The sequence below is a fragment of the Brassica napus genome, chromosome C7 (genome assembly GCF_020379485.1).
Source record: "Brassica napus cultivar Da-Ae chromosome C7, Da-Ae, whole genome shotgun sequence".
Lineage (NCBI taxonomy): Eukaryota > Viridiplantae > Streptophyta > Magnoliopsida > Brassicales > Brassicaceae > Brassica > Brassica napus.
The window spans coordinates 26,340,671-26,358,829 of record NC_063450.1 but is presented as its reverse complement, the minus strand read 5'-3'; the positions used below and the strand labels follow the sequence as shown (position 1 = coordinate 26,358,829).

Here is an 18,159-nt window from a genome sequence, read left to right as displayed (position 1 = left end):
GATGAAAAAAATCAAAACTTTAGGTTATTAACACTCTCAATTTGGTAATTCATGGTGGTTGAGGTATTGATGATGTCAATGGAAAAGTTGTAAATATTTGGTGAAGATGAGGGTGGTAAGGTAAAAGCATCATTTTCGAAAAAAAGGAAAAAAAAGTAATGGCATTTTCGTGAATAACTTGAACTTCTAGAGTGAATATGACAAAACAAAGTTTCAAAAAAAGCATAGGTTATTTTTGTGTTTGACTTGAAATTTTGAGTCACATTTGAAAGAAGCCCAAGCTTTTTTTTTTCTTTTCGAAAATGGTCTTTTTACTCTCTCAACCTCATCATCTTAAAGTATTAACAAGATTTTCATTGCCATCAATACACCAACCACCATGAACAACCAATTTGAAGCTCTTAATGCACCTCAAATCGATTTACACTCATTCTTTCGCAATTCTTATGAACTAAAACCAACATCTCTTTCATTTTCTCTCCATATTCATGCAAAAAAAAACAAGATTTTGATTCTAAATTTTTTATGGTTTATAGAGCCATTGAAGCTTACGATTCTTGGTGGGTCACTTTTGTTTGAGATTATGGGTGCTTGGAGAAGACTTTTGTGTGCTAAACAAGTTATCTCACTGGTTGAAACTATGAAATTAGTTTTTTTTCCAGATCTGTTCGTCCAGATGACTTCCGGGTAAGTCATCTGGCTGTAGACGACTTACATGGAAGTCTTCTGGTCAATGCAGAGGTTAGTTTTGCAATTGATTTCTAGACGACTTACATGGAAGTCGTCCATCTTTGTTTGTTAAAAAAAAATTCAAGACGACTTCCATGTAAGTCGTCTAAGGTAAACGGGTTAGTTTTGCATTTGACCGTATTGTATCAGAAATTTAACTTTTCCTGGATGACTTACATGGAAAAAATTCGAGATGACTTCCATGTAAGTCATCCAGTAGAAAATTAAAAAATCAATATTTTGTTATACCTAGATGACTTCTATGTAAGTCGTCTCAGGTTAGTTTTGCAATTGAAAAATAAAACAAAAAAAAAATTATTTTTGCCTAGACGACTTTCACGGAAGTCGTCCATCAGACGACTTACACGAAATTCGTCCATGATTTTGTTCCGAGATTCTGGTCGAACCTTGCTTATCTTGGACGAGTTTCATGTAAGTCGTCGGACGGACCACTTCCGCGTAAGTCGTCCAGAAAAAAATAATATTTTTGTTTTATTTTTCAATTGCAAAACTAATCTGTGATGACTTACATGGAAGTCGTCTAGGTATAACAAAGTATTGATTTTTTAATTTTCTACTGGACGACATATGTGTAAGTCATCCATGAAAAGTCAAATTTCTGATACAATCCGGTCAAATGCAAAACTAACCCATTTTCCCTAGACGACATACATGGAAGTTGTCTCGAATTTTTTTTTAACAAACAAAGATGAACGACTTTAATGTAAGTCTTCTAGGTTAAAAATCAATTGCAAAAATAACCTAAATGGACGACTTCCTAGAAGTCTACTAGACGACATCCGTGGAAGTCGTATACATCAATGTTTAATAAACTTTCATTTTCTTTAAGACTATAAAGACTTTTTAATTTTTTTTGTTAATTATTGTATATTAGTCAATATTGGGGCTACTGAATGAAATTTATAACATAATTGGTGATATTTATGAGGTTACCAACCATTCATGCTTAGTAAAGTTTCTAGCTAATTGAGAAGTCTTCTACGTTAGTTTTTGTAAATTTTTTAAGTAACTTTAAGATATGTTTATTTAATTTTCAAAAGTGTTAAGTAACTTCAAGAATATCAAATAACATGGTTTAATGTGTCTTCTTAGATCATAAGATATACTTTTTACTTATGTATCTAATAAAAGTGTTCTATCTTTGAACTTATGTAATGTTTTATTTTTTGTGAGTTTGACTAAGTTTTCTTGAGAATTCTTCTCCCTTAGTTGTAAGAAATTTGATTAATTTTTTGTGTTATTGTGTTTTGCTATTGAAGTTGTATCAATAACTTCAATTATGTCAAGTAATTCAATTATGTCAAGTAATTTTGGCAAGATAATATTGTAGAAAATGATCATATTTACCACATATTTTCATTAATCTCTTCAAATTTACAGAAAAAGTCACAAATAAAGGAGTACACATGCAAATCACAAAACAGACCACAAACAAAACTATTATAGTTATTTATAGATCATTCTTCTACAAAGACAAATTTAGACTCCACTTGATATGGAAGAAGACTCCGTCAGAAGACTTCTAGGAAGATTCTGGAATACTTCCTTGAAGTCGTCTGGAAGACTTCTCTTAAGTCGTCTGGAAGACTTCCTGAAAGTCTTCTAACGCATTATATTTTAGAAGACATCCGATAAGACTTCCCATAAGTCTTCCAAAGTCTGATCCAGATCTGAAAAACATGTATATCAAACCCAGATCTGAAAAACCTGCATATCATATCAAAAAACGTTCAAATGGCTTAAAACAGAGAAAAAGAGTAGAAAATTAGATAGATATACTTTTATAGAACACACAAAGTACATATCCAAGTGGAAGATGAGAACCATCTAATTAAAAACCTCCAACAAAAAGATATATTAGTGAGAAAGACATGAGACAAAATGAAAAATTCATATAAAGTTTAGTGTTTTCAAGTCAAAGAGATTAGAGTGGGTTTGAAGAGTTTTAGTTTAGGAAAAAATTATGAACATTATGCAACAGAAGTTACCAAATGAAAAAAAAATCAGACATAAAAACTTACCAAAACGCTTAGATCTGTTTTTAAAGGGAGACATGAGAGAAGTCGTCTGGAAGTCTTCTAGCCTAGAAGTCTTCTAGATCTGAAAAACCTGCATATTCAAATCCAGATATGAAAAACCTGCATATCAAAAAACGTTCAAATGGCTTAAAAAACAGAGAAAATGAGTGGAAGATTAGATAGATCTACCTTTATAGAACACACAAAAATACATATCTAAAATTAATAGATCTACCTTTAAATGAGTGGAAGATGAGAACCATGTGATGAAAAACCTGCAAAAACAAGATAAATTAGTGAGAAAAATATGAGACAAAAAAAAATTGATATAAAGTTTGATGTTTATAAGTTCAAAGAGATTATAGAGAGGTTTGAGAGTTTTAGAATGAGGAACATTATATTTTTGTTGCAGCCATTTGAGAGGAGGAGAGAGAATGTGTAAATTTTCCTTTACATAGAGAGACAAAAAAAATCCAATTAAGTTAAATATTTTCGATTTAGAAGACTTTCCAGTAAGTCTTTTCTAATAGAAGATTTCCTGGACGACTTACTTGTAAGTCTTCCAGAAGACTTCAATATTTTTAGCGGGAAACTAAAATATTTTTAGCGGGAAACTAAAATAGAAGACTTCTTAGACGACTATCAGTTAGTCGTCTAGACCCTAAACATAACCTATAAACTAAATTAACTAACTAAACACTTCATAAAATCAAATTAAACTTAAAAAGTGTTTACTATACACATGAATAAACACATATAGATAAAAAATTAATTTTTCAAAAAAAAACATTTAAGCTTTCCAAAATCTAACTCTAAGAATTCATACAATACTGCAACATATGTTGTCAAACCCTAAACTAAAGAATATCATGATTAACTACTTTCACTCATCTATGTTGAAAACTATTCAATATTATTATATCTTAATTTACATCACTTAAAACTGTTTATAATTACATGATTTTAATTTTATAGTTGTCAAAATACTTTTTAAACAATTTATAAATTATTTTTAAGATCAACAACACTAGACGACTTACCTAGAAGTCGTCCACACGACTTCCAGTATCTCAGAAGATTCAGACGACATATCGGGGCTATATTCGTAAAAATGAGTTTTAGTTTTTTGTTTGGCCACAAGGGGTTGGATGTATTTTCACAAGGCTTTTAGGTTAGCTTTTCATTTGATTCAAGTTTGAGTATAGTTTTGCATTTCAAATCAAGTTTTGAGTCATATTTGGCAAATTCTCTTATATATATATATATTTCATATCTTTTAAATTAAACTATACATCATATGAAAATACATACTTATATTTTGATATCTGCGTTGAACATATATTGAAAATTTAATAATTAAATTTTGAAATCTTCATTTTTTTAAATGATTATAAATTATTGAAACCACTAAACATTTCACGTTATAAAAAAATCATTGGTGTAAAATTTTGTTACACAAATATGCAAATAATCATAAAATCATATGAGTAGAAACCTCATGTAATAAATATCCATATTGAAAGTATACTAAATATCTATGTTAATATCATTTAAATTTAATTATATATCATATACGATAGATAAGGTTGATTGTTTTGATTTATTTATCATAAAATGATTGCGAATAAATAAGAGGGGTCGTTTGATTTATATGCACACGCCTATTTATTACATAATTGTAACTGATTTCTTAGTTATTTAATATATAATTATTAATTTATTATTTCATAATATGCAGAAAAACGAAAAATAAGTAATAAATATAAAATATTTATTTTGCACAAGGCGTGTATCTTAACCTAAGTATGTATCTCTTTAATAATTTTAAATCTTAAACATTTTTTTAAATCTCAGGCTAAAAACAAAATACCGAAATGAGAATAAACTCAAAAATCAATATTTATATCGAGCAATAACCAAAATGAAAAAAATAACACAAAAATGAGAAAAATATTGAAGATAGATAGGATTGACACGTGAACATAAACTTCTCATAACCATAATTAACTTTTAAATTGCTAAATCATGATATAAAACCGAACTGGCATAGTTTCACTGTAACCAAATAGTAGGTGTGAGATTCTTCGGCCTAAACGTTAGGTTCTTATGCGATAAGTGATTTTTTGACTTAAAATATTTTTAAAAATGAAATCAGCTCATTAGTAAACAAATTGTGTAATTAACAAAAAAAAATTAAAAAATTGTTTAAGGGCCAAAATATTAATTCAATCAAGAATATAAATTTTATTTTTCCATACAAATATTTAGTAAATAATTTTCATATAAATTCATCTTGTGCGAGGTGCGAGTTTTATCCTAGTTCTTATTATCGCTAAAGATATTTTTTTCTAATCGTAAAAAACATACTTATCGCGGAGGCTTAAAACTCATGTGCCCTCTAAGACCATGATTAACCCGGACTCTTAGGATGGAGTTCTTAGCTTTGGCTAAGAACCGTTTCTTTATTTTCAAATAAGAAAAGCTAAGTATCGTCTCTTAAATAAGAGATATAAGAACTGGTTCTTAGCCAAAAAATGTAAAAAAAAAAAAATGTTAAATCATGAGTTAATAACCCCAAATTAAGAGTCTGATTAATCATGCTCTAAATGTCAATTTTGACCACAAATTTATCTTTTTACGTCTACAATGACCACATTCAGCTAAAGAAATCCAATCCAACGAATGTTAGCGATGCAAAGAGATTCAAGACACTTAAAAAGTTAAGGTAATCTTTCTGCTAGGGATATATAAAAGAATTATACTGGAGACAATACTGAAAATTAGCACAACAATAATATTTGATAATTTAGATTCGCCACCACAGTACGTACGTATAACAAGTGGGAAACAGAGGAAATAAAACTCAGCATAAACGGACCCATTTCCACATTTATCTATATATTCATCCCAGCAATTCCCCATTTTCCCCCTAAGATCTAAACACTCATCTTTCACCACATTCTTTTACTTTGATCATCTTTTGGTTTCTATTTTTCCTTTCATATTCATGTTATATTTTGGGGTTTTTGCCAAAACTAACCCACAACTTGATTTTAACCCCAAACTTATACCCAAACTTGAATCAAATGCAAAACTAACCTAAAAGCCTAGTGAAATTACAGCTCAGCCCCTTGTGACCAAACAAAAAAACAGAAGCCATTTTTACGAATATAGCCTTAGTAAATCGTCTGAGTCGTCTGAGATGTTGGAAGTCGTCTGGACGACTGAAGTGTAAGTCGTCTGGTACCGGTTTATTTTAAAAATAATTTATAAATCTTGTAAAAAAATATTTTGATGCGTGAAAAATAAAAATCAAGTAATTATAAACAGTTTTAAGTGATATAAATTAAGATGTGATAAAATTGATTTGTTTTGAAGATAGATGAGTGGAAGTAGTGAATCATGAAATACTTTGGTTTAGGAGTTTGGCAAACATATGTTGTAGTATTGTATGTATTGTTAGGGTTAGATTTTGAAAAACTAAAATGTTTTTTTCAAAAATTAGTTTTCACCTATATGTGTTTATTTATGTGTATAGTAAACACTTTTCAAGTTTGATTTGATTTTATGAAGTCTTTAATTAGATAATTAAGTTTAGGGGTTATGTTTAGGGTGTGGACGACTTATATTTCAGTCGTCTGTTGAATAATTTACTCGGACGACGTATATTTTAGTCGTCTGTTGAATAATTTACTCGGACGACTTACATTTCAGTCGTCTGGTGAAGAAATTAAAACAGATGACTTACATGTAAGTCGTCCAAATATTCCCGCCTAAAATTTTTTAAAAAAATTATTTTCCCGCTTAAATAATTTAAACCAGACGACTTACTTGTAAGTCGTCTGGAAAGTCTTCTATTTTAGTTTCCCGCTAAAAATATTTAATTTCCCGCAAAAAATATTAAACTCTTCTGGACGACTTACATGTAAGTCGTCTGTTTTAATTTCTTCACCAGACGACTAAAATGTAAGTCGTCCAGGAAGTCGTCTGAGTAAAAAATATTTAATCTAATTGGATTTTTTGTCTCCCTATATAAAGAAAAATTTACACATTCTCTCTCCTCCTCTCAAATGGCTGCAACAAAAATGTAATGTTCATCATTCTAAAACTCTCCAACCTCTCTCTAATCTCTTTGACTTGAAAACACCAAACTATATATGAATTTTTCAGTTTTGTCTCATGTATTTCTTACTAATCTATCTCTTTTACAGGTTTTTAATCAAATGGTACTCATCTTCCATTAATTTAAAGGTAAATCTATTAATTTTAGATATGTATTTTTGTGTGTTCTATAAATGTAGATTTATCTAATTTCAGATCTGGATTTGATATGCAGGTTTTTCAGATCTGGAAGACTTCTTGGACGACTTACCTGTTAGTCGTCTGGAAGTCGTCTGGACTTCTTGGAAGTCTTCTGACAAAGTCGTCTGGACTTCCAGGAAGTCGTCTGGACTTCCAGGAAGTCGTCTGGACTTCCAGGAAGTCGTCTGGACTTCAGGGAAGTCGTCTGGACTTCAGGGAAGTCGTCTGGACTTCCAGGAAGTCGTCTGAACTTCATGGAAGTCTTCTGACGAAGTCTCCCTTTCATAATAGATCTGAGCGTTTTGGTAAGTTCTTATGTCTGATTTTTCTTCATTTGGGAACTTCTTGTTGTATAAAGTTCTTACTTTTTTCCCAAACTAAAACTCTCCAAACCCACTCTAATCTCTTTGACTTGAAAACACCAAACTTTATATGAATTTTCCAGTTTTGTCTCATGTCTTTCTTACTAATCTATCTTTTTTGCAGGTTTTTAATTAGATGGTACTCATCTTCCACTAATTTAAAGGTAGATCTATTATTTTTAGATATGTATTTTTGTGTGTTCTGTAAAGGTAGATTTATCTAATCTTTCACTCATTTTTTCTGTTTTAAGCCATTTGAACGTTTTTGGATATGCAGGTTTTTCAGATCTGGATTTAATATGCAGGTTTTTCAGATCTGGAAGACTTCTGGGACGACTTACCTGTTAGTCGTCTGGAAGTCGTCTGGAAGTCGTCTGGACTTCTTGGAAGTCTTCTGACAAAGTCGTCTGGACTTCCTGTAAAGTCGTCTGGAAGTCGTCTGAACTTCCTAAAAGTCTTCTGAACTTCTTGGAAGTCGTCTGGACTTCTTAGAAGTCGTCTGGACTTCTTAAAAGTCGTGTGGTCTTGTCTACTCAAGTGGAATCCAAGCTTGTCTTTGTAGAGGAATGATCTATAATACTTTTGTTTGTGGTATGTTTTGTGAATTGCATGTCTACTCTTTTAGTTGTGAATTTTTTGTAAAATCAGTAATAATGTTTTCCAAGATGTATTAAATGTGCTAACAATGTGTTTACACATTTACAAATCAATGAAATAATAGACTTCAGTAGCCTTTTTCTTATCTTTGGATCTCTCATATGCAATAATAAACTCCAATGGCCTTTTTCTCATCTTAATAAACAAGAATGTTGGTAGCTTTATATTGATACAACATTTTAAGAAGTATTTTAACCCTTCTTCCAACTCATAACAATAGTCATCATTATTGTCTATAACAATAATACTTAAGAGATGGAAACAAACAATAGTAACTAGTCAAAGCATATCATATTTTATTATAAGTTTGCGTTGAAAAACTTAGTCAAATTTAGTAAAACTAAGGGAGAGAACATATTTTGTAAATATGAGTTTTACATATCTTGAAGTTACTTATCACTCTTAAAAATACAAGTTATTCAAAAACTAACGTAGAAGACTTAAAAACTAGCGGAGAAGACGCGGACGACTTCAATCTAAGTTGTCCAGACGACTAAACTATACGTCGTCTGGTCAACACAGAGGTTATTTTTGCAATTGACTTTGAAATCTGTTATTTCGGACGACTGAAAAATAAGTCGTCTACTATTGTTTGGCTAAAAAAAAAACTCCATAAAAGCTAGACGACTTACATTTCAGTCGTCATAGGTTAGTTTTGCATTTGACTGGATAATTTTAGAAGTTTGACTTTTCTGGACGACTTACATTTCAGTCGTCTAGTGAAAATTAAAATAATAATATTTTTTTAAAAGTAGACGACTTACAGTTAAGTCGTCATAGGTTAGTTTTGCAATTGAAAAAAAAACTTCAAGATTTAATTATATACAGACGACTTATAATTCAGTCGTCCACGAGACGACTGAAATGTAAGTCGTCCAGGATTTACGAGGTTTGACCAGAATCTCAGAAAAAAATCCTGGACGACTTACAAGTAAGTCGTCTCGTGGACGACTGAAGTATAAGTCGTCTGTGTATAATTAAATTTTGAAGTTTTTTTTTTCAATTGCAAAACTAACCTATGACGACTTAACTATAAGTCGTCTACTTTTAAAAAAATATTATTATTTTAATTTTCGCCAGACGACTGAAATGTAAGTCGTCTGGGGAAGTCAAACTTCTGAAATTATCCAGTCAAATGCAAAACTAACCTATGACGACTGAAATGTAAGTCGTCTAGGTTCTTTGGAAATTTTTTTGAAACCAAACAAAAACAGACGACTTAACTTTCAGTCGTCTCAGGTTACAGATTTCAAAGTCAATTGCAAAAATAACCTCTGCGTTGACCAGACGACTTCCAGGTAAGTTGTCTACAGCCAGACGACTTCCCAAGTAAGTCGTCTGACGAACAGATCTGGAAAAAAACTTGATGTCATACCTTAAATTGGTGAGATAAGTTCTTTAGCATACATAAGGCTTCTCCAAGCACACAGAATCACAAACGAAAGTAACCCACCCAGAATCGTTAGCTTCTATGACTCTATGAACCATAAAAAATTTAGAATCAAAATCTTGGGTTTTTTTAGCTCATTGTGGAGAGAAAGTGAGAGATATGTTGTGTTTAGTTCACAAGAATGGAAAAAGAAGAAGGATAAATCGATTTTGGGAGCATTAAGAGCTTCAAATTGGTTGTTCATGGTGGTTGTGGTATTGATGACAATGACAATCTTGTAATTACTTGAAGATGATGAGGGTGAGAGAGTAAAAATGTCATTTTCGAAAAAAAAAGAAAAAAAAAATTGATGGCATTTTCGTAAATTATATGAACTTGTGGGGTGAATAGGGCAAAACCAATTTAAAAAAAAAAAAAGGTTAGTTTTGTGTTTGACTTTAAGTTATAGGTCAATTCTGCAAAAAGCCCTTATATTTTTGTCAAAAGGTCTATAAAATTTTACTGTAATATTCTAGATTGAACATGTCGCTAGACGGATCAGGCGGGATGGCTATGGCTTACACGGCGAGGAAGTTTCATAGAGAGAACATGAAGATTTTGACGGCAACCACAACCGTGGGTGGTGGAATCGAAGAGAATGGTGGAGGATATACCCGGTGGTTCTTTGGAAAGCTAAGCACCAAGAAAAAATCGGCTAAAGTTTGTGATCTTATAACTATAGAATAATTAATAAGCTAAGCTAGTTACATCAAAAATTAACGAATAAAAAACTACGCTTTATATATATAAATATATCTCTCTCTTTTTTTGTTTTACTTCAGTTTCTTCTCTATGTTTGATAATGTCTATCATGTCATATTATTTACGAACTTATTGGTTTTACGAAAAGAATACTTTACGTTAAGGTTTCTGTAAAGCTATGAGAATTAATTATAGCACATCTCGTTGCTAAACTTTGTTTTTATGATGAAAAAAAACATGCACTCATATTCTCATATACAACTTTGAAAAGAAACTCAGAAAAATCTTCAAAATTATTTGGGTAAGAAAGAACATGAGCAGATTATCCTAACTATCTCCAGTGGTATATAATTCATGTAGCCAACCAATAACAAACAAAATATATCTACGGATTATATAACCTGAAGTTGTTTTCACACATGATAAAGGGTGTTACGCATGCAATTTTTTTTTTTTTTGGTAGAAGCATGCAAATTTATTCTCAGACCACCATCTCTCCTTCCCGTAGCAAATCCAGATGTTCACGTAGTTACCTGTTTTAATTTAAGACAAGCTTAATATCTAATCTATCCATTGATAACATCATTTTTTCTCACTGATTACATCATAATATGATATAATAGCTACATGTGGCCGAAAATAATATTTTGCCGACTTTAGAAATATCAGATTTGGTTAAAATAACTGAAAAAGTGATGATTAGCTGGAAAGCCTGGATTTATTAATATTGTATATGTATATATATTCTATAAACAGTATATTGTTATATGGAATCTTATTGTAATGCCTCTTTACACCCTGTATAGGTTTTTGATTCTCCAAATATACAAATTATTGGTACACGAATTTGAAGGTTAGAACATGCTACAAACATCAATTTTGTGATGGAATCTTCATCTCATATTAGGTGTTTTTATAAGTTAATACAAAACACTTCAATGCAAAACCTATCCTGATATTTCGTTGTCATAAAAAAATCCTGCCAAGATTAGGTTATGTTTTTTTCTCTGTCTGAATATAAACATTCCAACTGTCTATTTCACCAGAGAGTCTCTCTATCGGAACATGCGAATCATCTGAGAAAGCAGACTCTGAAGCAAATGAGTAGGATCTTGACGACAAAACAGGCTGCTCGAGGCTTCCTTGCTTTAGGAGAGTACTTCCAGAGGCTTCGTGCTCTAAGAGAAGAGAACAAAGAGAAGAGAAGCACAAGAAAGAAGAGTCAACTTCCTCGAGTGATGTTAACTAGGGACTTGTTTATATGTGAGAGAGAAAGTAGTTGGAGATAGAGAGTGATTGATTCTCCATAAGAGAATCATCTTCCTCATTGATGTTTTGGTGTTACTTCGAGTGCGTGCGCCTGCGGCCCTGCGTCATATTCCCCGGAGCAAGAATGCTCCGACGGACCATCTTGCAAAAGAGACTAGGATCAAAGGTTTTATTTTCTCCCATATAGATTAGATCTGGTCAGATAAAGGTATTATTCGGAGAACTTTACTCGTTTGACCATCACTTAGAGCATAATTAACCCTATAACCTTTATGGGTTTCTTAAATTTTATTTTTTGTCTGATTATAAAAAAAAAAAAATTTAAAAGCACACCAATCGCAGACCGCCACGTGTCGATGGGATCCGTGAACAGTACAAAAAACCCACCACAATAGATCTTTATCTCACGCCTTCTGTCACCGGTTTTATAATTTTGGTGGAGTCCACACACTAATTTTGCTAAAGAAAACCTATTAACAAACTCCGATAATCATGGCTGTAGTTTAGTTAAATGGATAGCCGACAAAAAGCTTCAGATAATGAATTGAATAAAGAAAATGTAAAATTTGGGTGTTTAAGTGTTGAATTGAATAAAGAAAATGTAAAAAGTTCTTCAGATAACTCTTCAGATAACCGTCTCGTCTGACCATCGTTTGTTTCTCTTTCTTTGTCACAAAGGTTTTTGTCGTCATCGTTTTGTTTCTAGTACCCACTTTCTTCACTAATGGAGAAAAAAAATAAAATAATGTATCCACTTTTCGTCCTTGACATAAAGTTTCACTATTCTTATGTGGTGGTGATGAATTTCTCTGTTGCTTATCAGCGAAGGTTGTTTCTTTTTACCCTTTGTGTTAGTTCTTTGTTTCCGTGTTCATGTTAACTCATTATAATCATATATTTTCTCTTCAGTGATTGTAAGAATCAGATACTATAGTTATCTAGGACCATGAACACAGGTTGGTAAACTTTATACAAAAGTAAATATATGTTGGATTATATAATCTTCAGTTCTCAGTGAGGATTATTTCCAGGGATTGTTGCATTCGAGAGGGAATACAGGCTCTCCCTGGAAGAGCAGAACCGGAGAGTTAATGAGATTCAAACAGCACTCCAAGCTCATATAAGTGACACTGAGGTCCAATTACTAGTAGATTCTTGCTTGAACCACTACACCAATCTCTTCAGAATCAAAGCTGATGCTGCAAGGGCTGATGCATGCTACTTGGTATCAGGGGGGTGGCAAACTTCAACTGAACGTTTATTCCAGTTGATTGGAGGTTTTCGCCCATCCGAGCTGTTAAATTGTAAGTCCCCACTCTTTATATGTTACAGTATTCACTCTTCGGAACACATCTCAAGAAATGCTTCTAAAAATCTTCTTTGTTGTTGCTTCAGTTTGTGTTGCCACACCTTCCTCCACTAACTGAGCAACAACTCTTGGACGTTGGAAACCTCAAACAGTCGTCTCAACAAGCAGAGGATTCTCTCTCTCAAGGGATTGATAATTTTAAGAAGGTTTTGGCTGAGAGCATAGCATTTGATATAACATCTTTGGACTCCAGGAATCATGAGGCTCGGATGGCTGCAACCATGGAGAATCTTCAAGCAGTGGAGTGTTATGTGAAACAGGTAAAATCTCAGTATTTGATTTATGGTCTACAGTTTCTTTATTATCATCAGTTTTCATAGTGCTTTACAAACATCTGAACTGGAGAGGATTCGAACATACAACACTTGAGTTTGGCAAAAACCAAGAAACCTAGTGTCTCTTTTGTCTCTATAATTAAGCATTCAAGATGTATGTCTTATAAGTGGAGTATATCTTGTCTCTCTACGGGAAAAGCTGTATTGGATGGCCTTATATGTAATGCGCACGTTTGAAATCTTGTGTGTTGTGTTTAGTTTTTCTCCAATGCTTTCATTCTTTCTTTTCTTCTCCATGGTTTTAGGCTTTTAGCAAATGATGATTGTAAAAACTAAAGATTAAGAGTTTTTAAATCTTTGTATTAACATTGTCATGTTGAAACTTAAGAAGCTGGGCATAATCAAGACAGGTTTGAAGACGAAACCAGGAAGAGAAGAGAATCAGACCAATGATTAGGAACTGGCAGAGTACAGAGACTGTCTTAAATTCAGTCAGTTATCTCATCAGCTTATTGTTTAGAAGCGCCTTGAGGCTGATCTCTTCTCTGATCTCTTCTCTCTCCCAATGCTTCTTTCTTCTTGATAATATCTTTGAGTAGATGCTCAAAGATTGTTCAACCTTGAGGTTGTTCTGAGGAGTCGCGTAGAGAGCTCTTATTACTTTGTGTATTCTATCTTTTGATCCAGAGAAAAGGTCCAAAGGATCATATTCACTTGTTTCTGAGATCTGTAACACGAGTTTATAGCGTGTAAGGTTTTTTTTTTTTTTGCGTGTGAGGTTTGGATTGTGATCAATCTAAAGAGATTCAAAGTACCTCACGTTCTTGAAGCTTCAGAACTTGGTGCATCTTGAAACGAGTGATACTCTTCTTGATAGCATTCTCCTCAGCTATGAAACTTGAAGATGGAATAAACCCACATTTTGGCTACTTCATCAGATCAAACACAGCAATGTACATTAACCGAAGCATTCGATCACCAGCGAAAAAAAGGAAGAAACACATGATAATAATCAAGAACACCTTTATTTCAACACTTAAGCATGGTTTATCCTCAACCCGACCTGAAAGCAGAGAAGATCATCAACGTGACATGGCCTAGTAACCAAAAACCACAGCTAACCGTGGGCAAAAAGTGTCAAATCATCCATCAGAAGCACGAAACTGCGGTTAGTATCCGCACTGGCTACATCAGCTCGCCAAGAAGGTCGCTGAGATGTCCCAATGTTCTCAACAGACTCAAGAAACTCCTTTGCTACAAGAAGACGCATCTGTCAACAAAGCAAAGCTCTTTAAAACATCGCAAAATGGAAAATTTTCCATGTTATGATGACAAAAGATAAATGAAATGAAGAGTCCAGAATTGACATATTTATGACCCAACAGAGGTCTCATGCATGACATGTTTGACGAACAAAAACTCCAAAACCTCCTTGTTCGGGCAAGACAAGTTCCTTAATCTCTCCCCAAATAAGCTTTTCATGACTCGTTAGACCATTTTCACTTGTGTCTCTTTTCACATCATTGGGCATCTTCTGTATTCTCATCATCTTTCCCAACTTCACACATAACACAAAAGAAGAGAGAACAATGGTATATGAAATCAACGTTAAGTATTTCTTTTTCCATTACCGAGATGATAAAAAAAAGAACAAGGTTCAAATCAAAAATATTGAAATGAAAAGAAAAAAGAGACTAACAAAAGTGGGAGAGGTTCCAGTGTAAGCGAGAACCAGATTAACAGCTCCTTCACCTCTATACGACCAATTAACTGCATCCTTTGGTTTCAAAACAATCTCCATCTGAATCAAAAAACACCAACACATGAATACATGCCCTTTTTCAAAAAAATAAAAAAAACACATGAATACATGATAAACTCGTATTTTCTTTTTGTCGCTTTTTACTTGTTTGGTGTTTTTTTTTTTCCTTTTCAGATTTTCCTGCGTGAAATCAAATACTATATATGATCAAATCCAAAAAGGAAAACAAATCAACTAAGCACCTTTAATATTGAAAACAAAAGAGTGTCAAAATCTGATACTAATTCTTATGTAGTTCTGCAGATTTTCTAACTTCGCTCAAACACAAGGAGTGCAATATGAAACAAATTGGGTGTATTATTTTAATTATTGTCTGAAACAGACTGAATGTGTTCTATTAAAATAATCAATCAAGTTTATAAAGGGACGTGTAACAAAGATAACAATGTAAAGAAGGAATTTATAAATCAAATAGTCAGTGAATAAAGAGAAATTTTATAAATTGAAATGTTTCTGATACAATATAATTAGTTTGCAAGGATTACACAAGTAATTATAAAAAGCAGGAGGAAGAAAGGGCTTAGCCATTTTGTTGTAAAATGCTTAAAACTATGCGAAGTTAAAGGTGTTAAGATTAGAATTAACCAAGTCTCTCACCGTATATATAAAATGAGTTTGAAGAATTCGTAAATGAATATGTATATCCAGTACTATCGGTCTTTTGAGAACATAAATTTACCGCGGAATTGAATTTGTTGTTGTAATTTAGAGGGGATGAAAGCTTGTGAGGAAGACCGGTTAAAGAGAGAGTAAACCGGGGAGGGGCAGAAGAAGACAAGAGATCAGGTGGTGGGAAAGACCAATGATGAGGAACTGAAGAGAAAAGACAGAACAGAAGACTGTGTCTTAAAACAAGCAGTTTTTCTTCTATCTTTCTATCTTAGCTGTACTTTACATTTTTCTCCGTACCTTTATTATCTCTTATTGGCTTATCTTTTTCGATAAATTAAAAATATACTTAAACTGACGTCGTCTCTATAACATGGATATGGATTTGGTAATTTTATCGTTTAATAAATATTAAAATTTCGAGTTTTTTTATAAAGGGTTCACTAATTAGATTTTTTGAAGTAGTGCAGATAGAAGTAGATCGAATGTATTTAAGGTATATTATATGTACATTCAAAATCAGTTTCCTATATCAATTATCTCCAGAAATGGAAACAATATATATACATTAGCTGTTTGCACCATGGTTTATCGAACATTAGCTGTTATATTTTCTCATCCATTTTTTGCATTTGCTCTTTCTAAATCTGTAATGTATACTTAATATTCCCTAGAGAGATTATGATTCGATTTTAAATATTTTCTCTTACAAGTGTATCTCTTTTCCGTAGTATTAATTCACGCGGCCAGAGAAATTTAAAACCACAAAAAAGCCATCACTCACGTACCGACAAAAATATTAACCAACTAAAAGTTTTTAAAATATCGTAGAACACCCTCAAAGAAGATAAATTACACTGAAAAATACAAAAAACTAGAAACAAATCCTTATTGAAAAAAATACTCAATTATTCATATAAATTAAGCCGGTAATACTTGTTTACACTCTCAGCGATGGTATGATTTTAAGGTATGGGAGGATCCATGGATTCCATCGAATTCCGCCAGAGCAGCTGCCCCCATAGCTCCTGTGATGAACCCTAGCATGAGAGTAAGCGATCTTATTGATCAGGGATTGAAGGATTGGGATGTGGGACTGTTGGAGAACTATGTTCATCCTGAGGATATACCACTCATAAGGAGTTTGGCCATAAGCTCAACTCACCGTCGTGATACTTTCTGCTGGAACTTTACAAGGAGCAGCCAATACACGGTTAAATCTGGATATTGGGTGGCACATAATTTATTAAAGTTAACAGAGGAGAAGGAAGTTTTGGAGCCAAGTATTACAAAGTTCCAGGCCTTTGCGTGGAAACTGAAGGCCCCTACGAAGATATGTCATCTTATGTGGCAGTTGTTAACTGGTCATGTGGCAGTAACGAGGAATTTAGTTAGACGCAATATGCGGTGTGACAATTACTGCCCAAGATGTGGAGAAGCAGAGGAGACTGTCACACATGCAATCTTTGAATGCCCACCAGCCCGTCAAGTATGGTCTTTATCTTCAACCCCGACGTGCCCAAATATTTTTCCGGTATCGAGCGTATACACAAACATGGATTATCTATTCTGGAGGAAAAATAGTATCATGGAGCCAGAGCAAGACAGGGATCCTTATCCCTGGATAATATGGTTCATTTGGAAGGCTAGGAATGAAAAACTCTTCAGGGGCATAGATAGAGATCCTCTGGAACTAGTTAGACATGCTGAGAGTGAATGCCATGCATGGTTTGAGGCTAATGAGGTGGTACAAGCAGTGACACAAGACACTATAAATGAGGAACCCCAAGTCGTATGCTTGGAAAATATTTGTTTACTAGATGGTTCTTGGACCCTTTCAGCTAACTTTAGTTGATGTGGATGGACATGGATGGATAGCTCTGGGAATATTCAGCTTATGGGGACAAAAAACTTCTCTCGACGTTAATCAGCCTTGCATTCGGAGGTAGAAGCACTGCGGTGGGCGATGGAGAGTATGCTGCAGCACTCGACCTGCCAGAGCTTTGTGACAGACTGTAAGGAACTGATTGCTATGGTTAAGGATCTTCAGGCGTGGCCAAGCTTTGCGACAGAATTGGAGAGAATAGAGACGCTACAGAAATACTTCCCGGACTTCAACATCACTTACATTCCACGGGCGCATAATCAGACTGCAGATTTTCTAGCTAAGACTGCTAGATCTTTTAGCTAGATCTTTTCGTAGAGAGTTACACTTTGTTGGTTGTTCTATTCCGGTTTGGTTACCCAGACCACCTCAAGTTTGAGTAATAGAATAGCCTTTTGACGTCAAAAAAAAAAAAAAAAAAAAACTCTCAGCGATGGTAATATTTGTTTTCCATAAAGAAACGAATAAGTTAATTGTCGGGAGTACGAATTAACAATAACAATCAACCCCTGTTCGGGAACGCACGAGGCGCTAGTCGGGTGGTCGGGTTGGGCCTAGCGCCTAAAGAAAAAATCGGGATTAATAAAAAATTATGCGGAGCGAAATTTTTAGATTGTTTACTATGTTATAAAACATGTTAATCTTTAATTGTGTATAACATTAATACATTTTCATGTTTAAGATTGTATAAAACACACAAATAGAATATA

General features: G+C 33.3%; 3 protein-coding genes across 4 annotated transcripts; 2 read left to right on the top strand and 1 right to left on the bottom strand.

Annotated features, from left to right (window-relative positions):
• Positions 1–9,856: 9,856 nt before the first annotated feature.
• Positions 9,857–10,900, top strand: LOC106423825. Its single transcript, XM_048762737.1, has one exon. The coding sequence runs from the start codon at positions 10,002–10,004 to the stop codon at positions 10,203–10,205; it is 204 nt and encodes a 67-aa protein (XP_048618694.1). The 5' UTR covers positions 9,857–10,001; the 3' UTR covers positions 10,206–10,900.
• A 319-nt stretch (positions 10,901–11,219) lies between these two features.
• LOC106399780 (transcription factor TGA3) lies at positions 11,220–13,395 on the top strand. 2 transcript variants are annotated; one of them, XR_001280157.3, is made up of 4 exons: positions 11,220–12,317; positions 12,399–12,445; positions 12,521–12,793; positions 12,885–13,395. XR_001280157.3 is itself a non-coding variant. In XM_013840233.3 (3 exons), exons 1-3 carry the CDS (start codon positions 12,436–12,438, stop codon positions 12,914–12,916), a joined length of 315 nt encoding a protein of 104 aa, XP_013695687.1. In that variant the 5' UTR covers positions 11,226–12,435; the 3' UTR covers positions 12,917–13,395. The 2 variants fall into 2 exon arrangements, 1 of the variants encoding a protein (XP_013695687.1); XM_013840233.3 differs by having other exon boundaries at positions 11,226–12,445.
• A 234-nt stretch (positions 13,396–13,629) lies between these two features.
• On the bottom strand, positions 13,630–14,934 carry LOC106400446 (inositol-pentakisphosphate 2-kinase-like). Its single transcript, XM_048764108.1, has 6 exons — positions 14,833–14,934; positions 14,548–14,691; positions 14,256–14,403; positions 14,156–14,196; positions 13,949–14,059; positions 13,630–13,860 (listed from the first exon to the last, which is right to left on the bottom strand). Exons 1-6 carry the CDS (start codon positions 14,932–14,934, stop codon positions 13,630–13,632), a joined length of 777 nt encoding a protein of 258 aa, XP_048620065.1.
• Between the last annotated feature and the right edge of the window lie 3,225 nt (positions 14,935–18,159).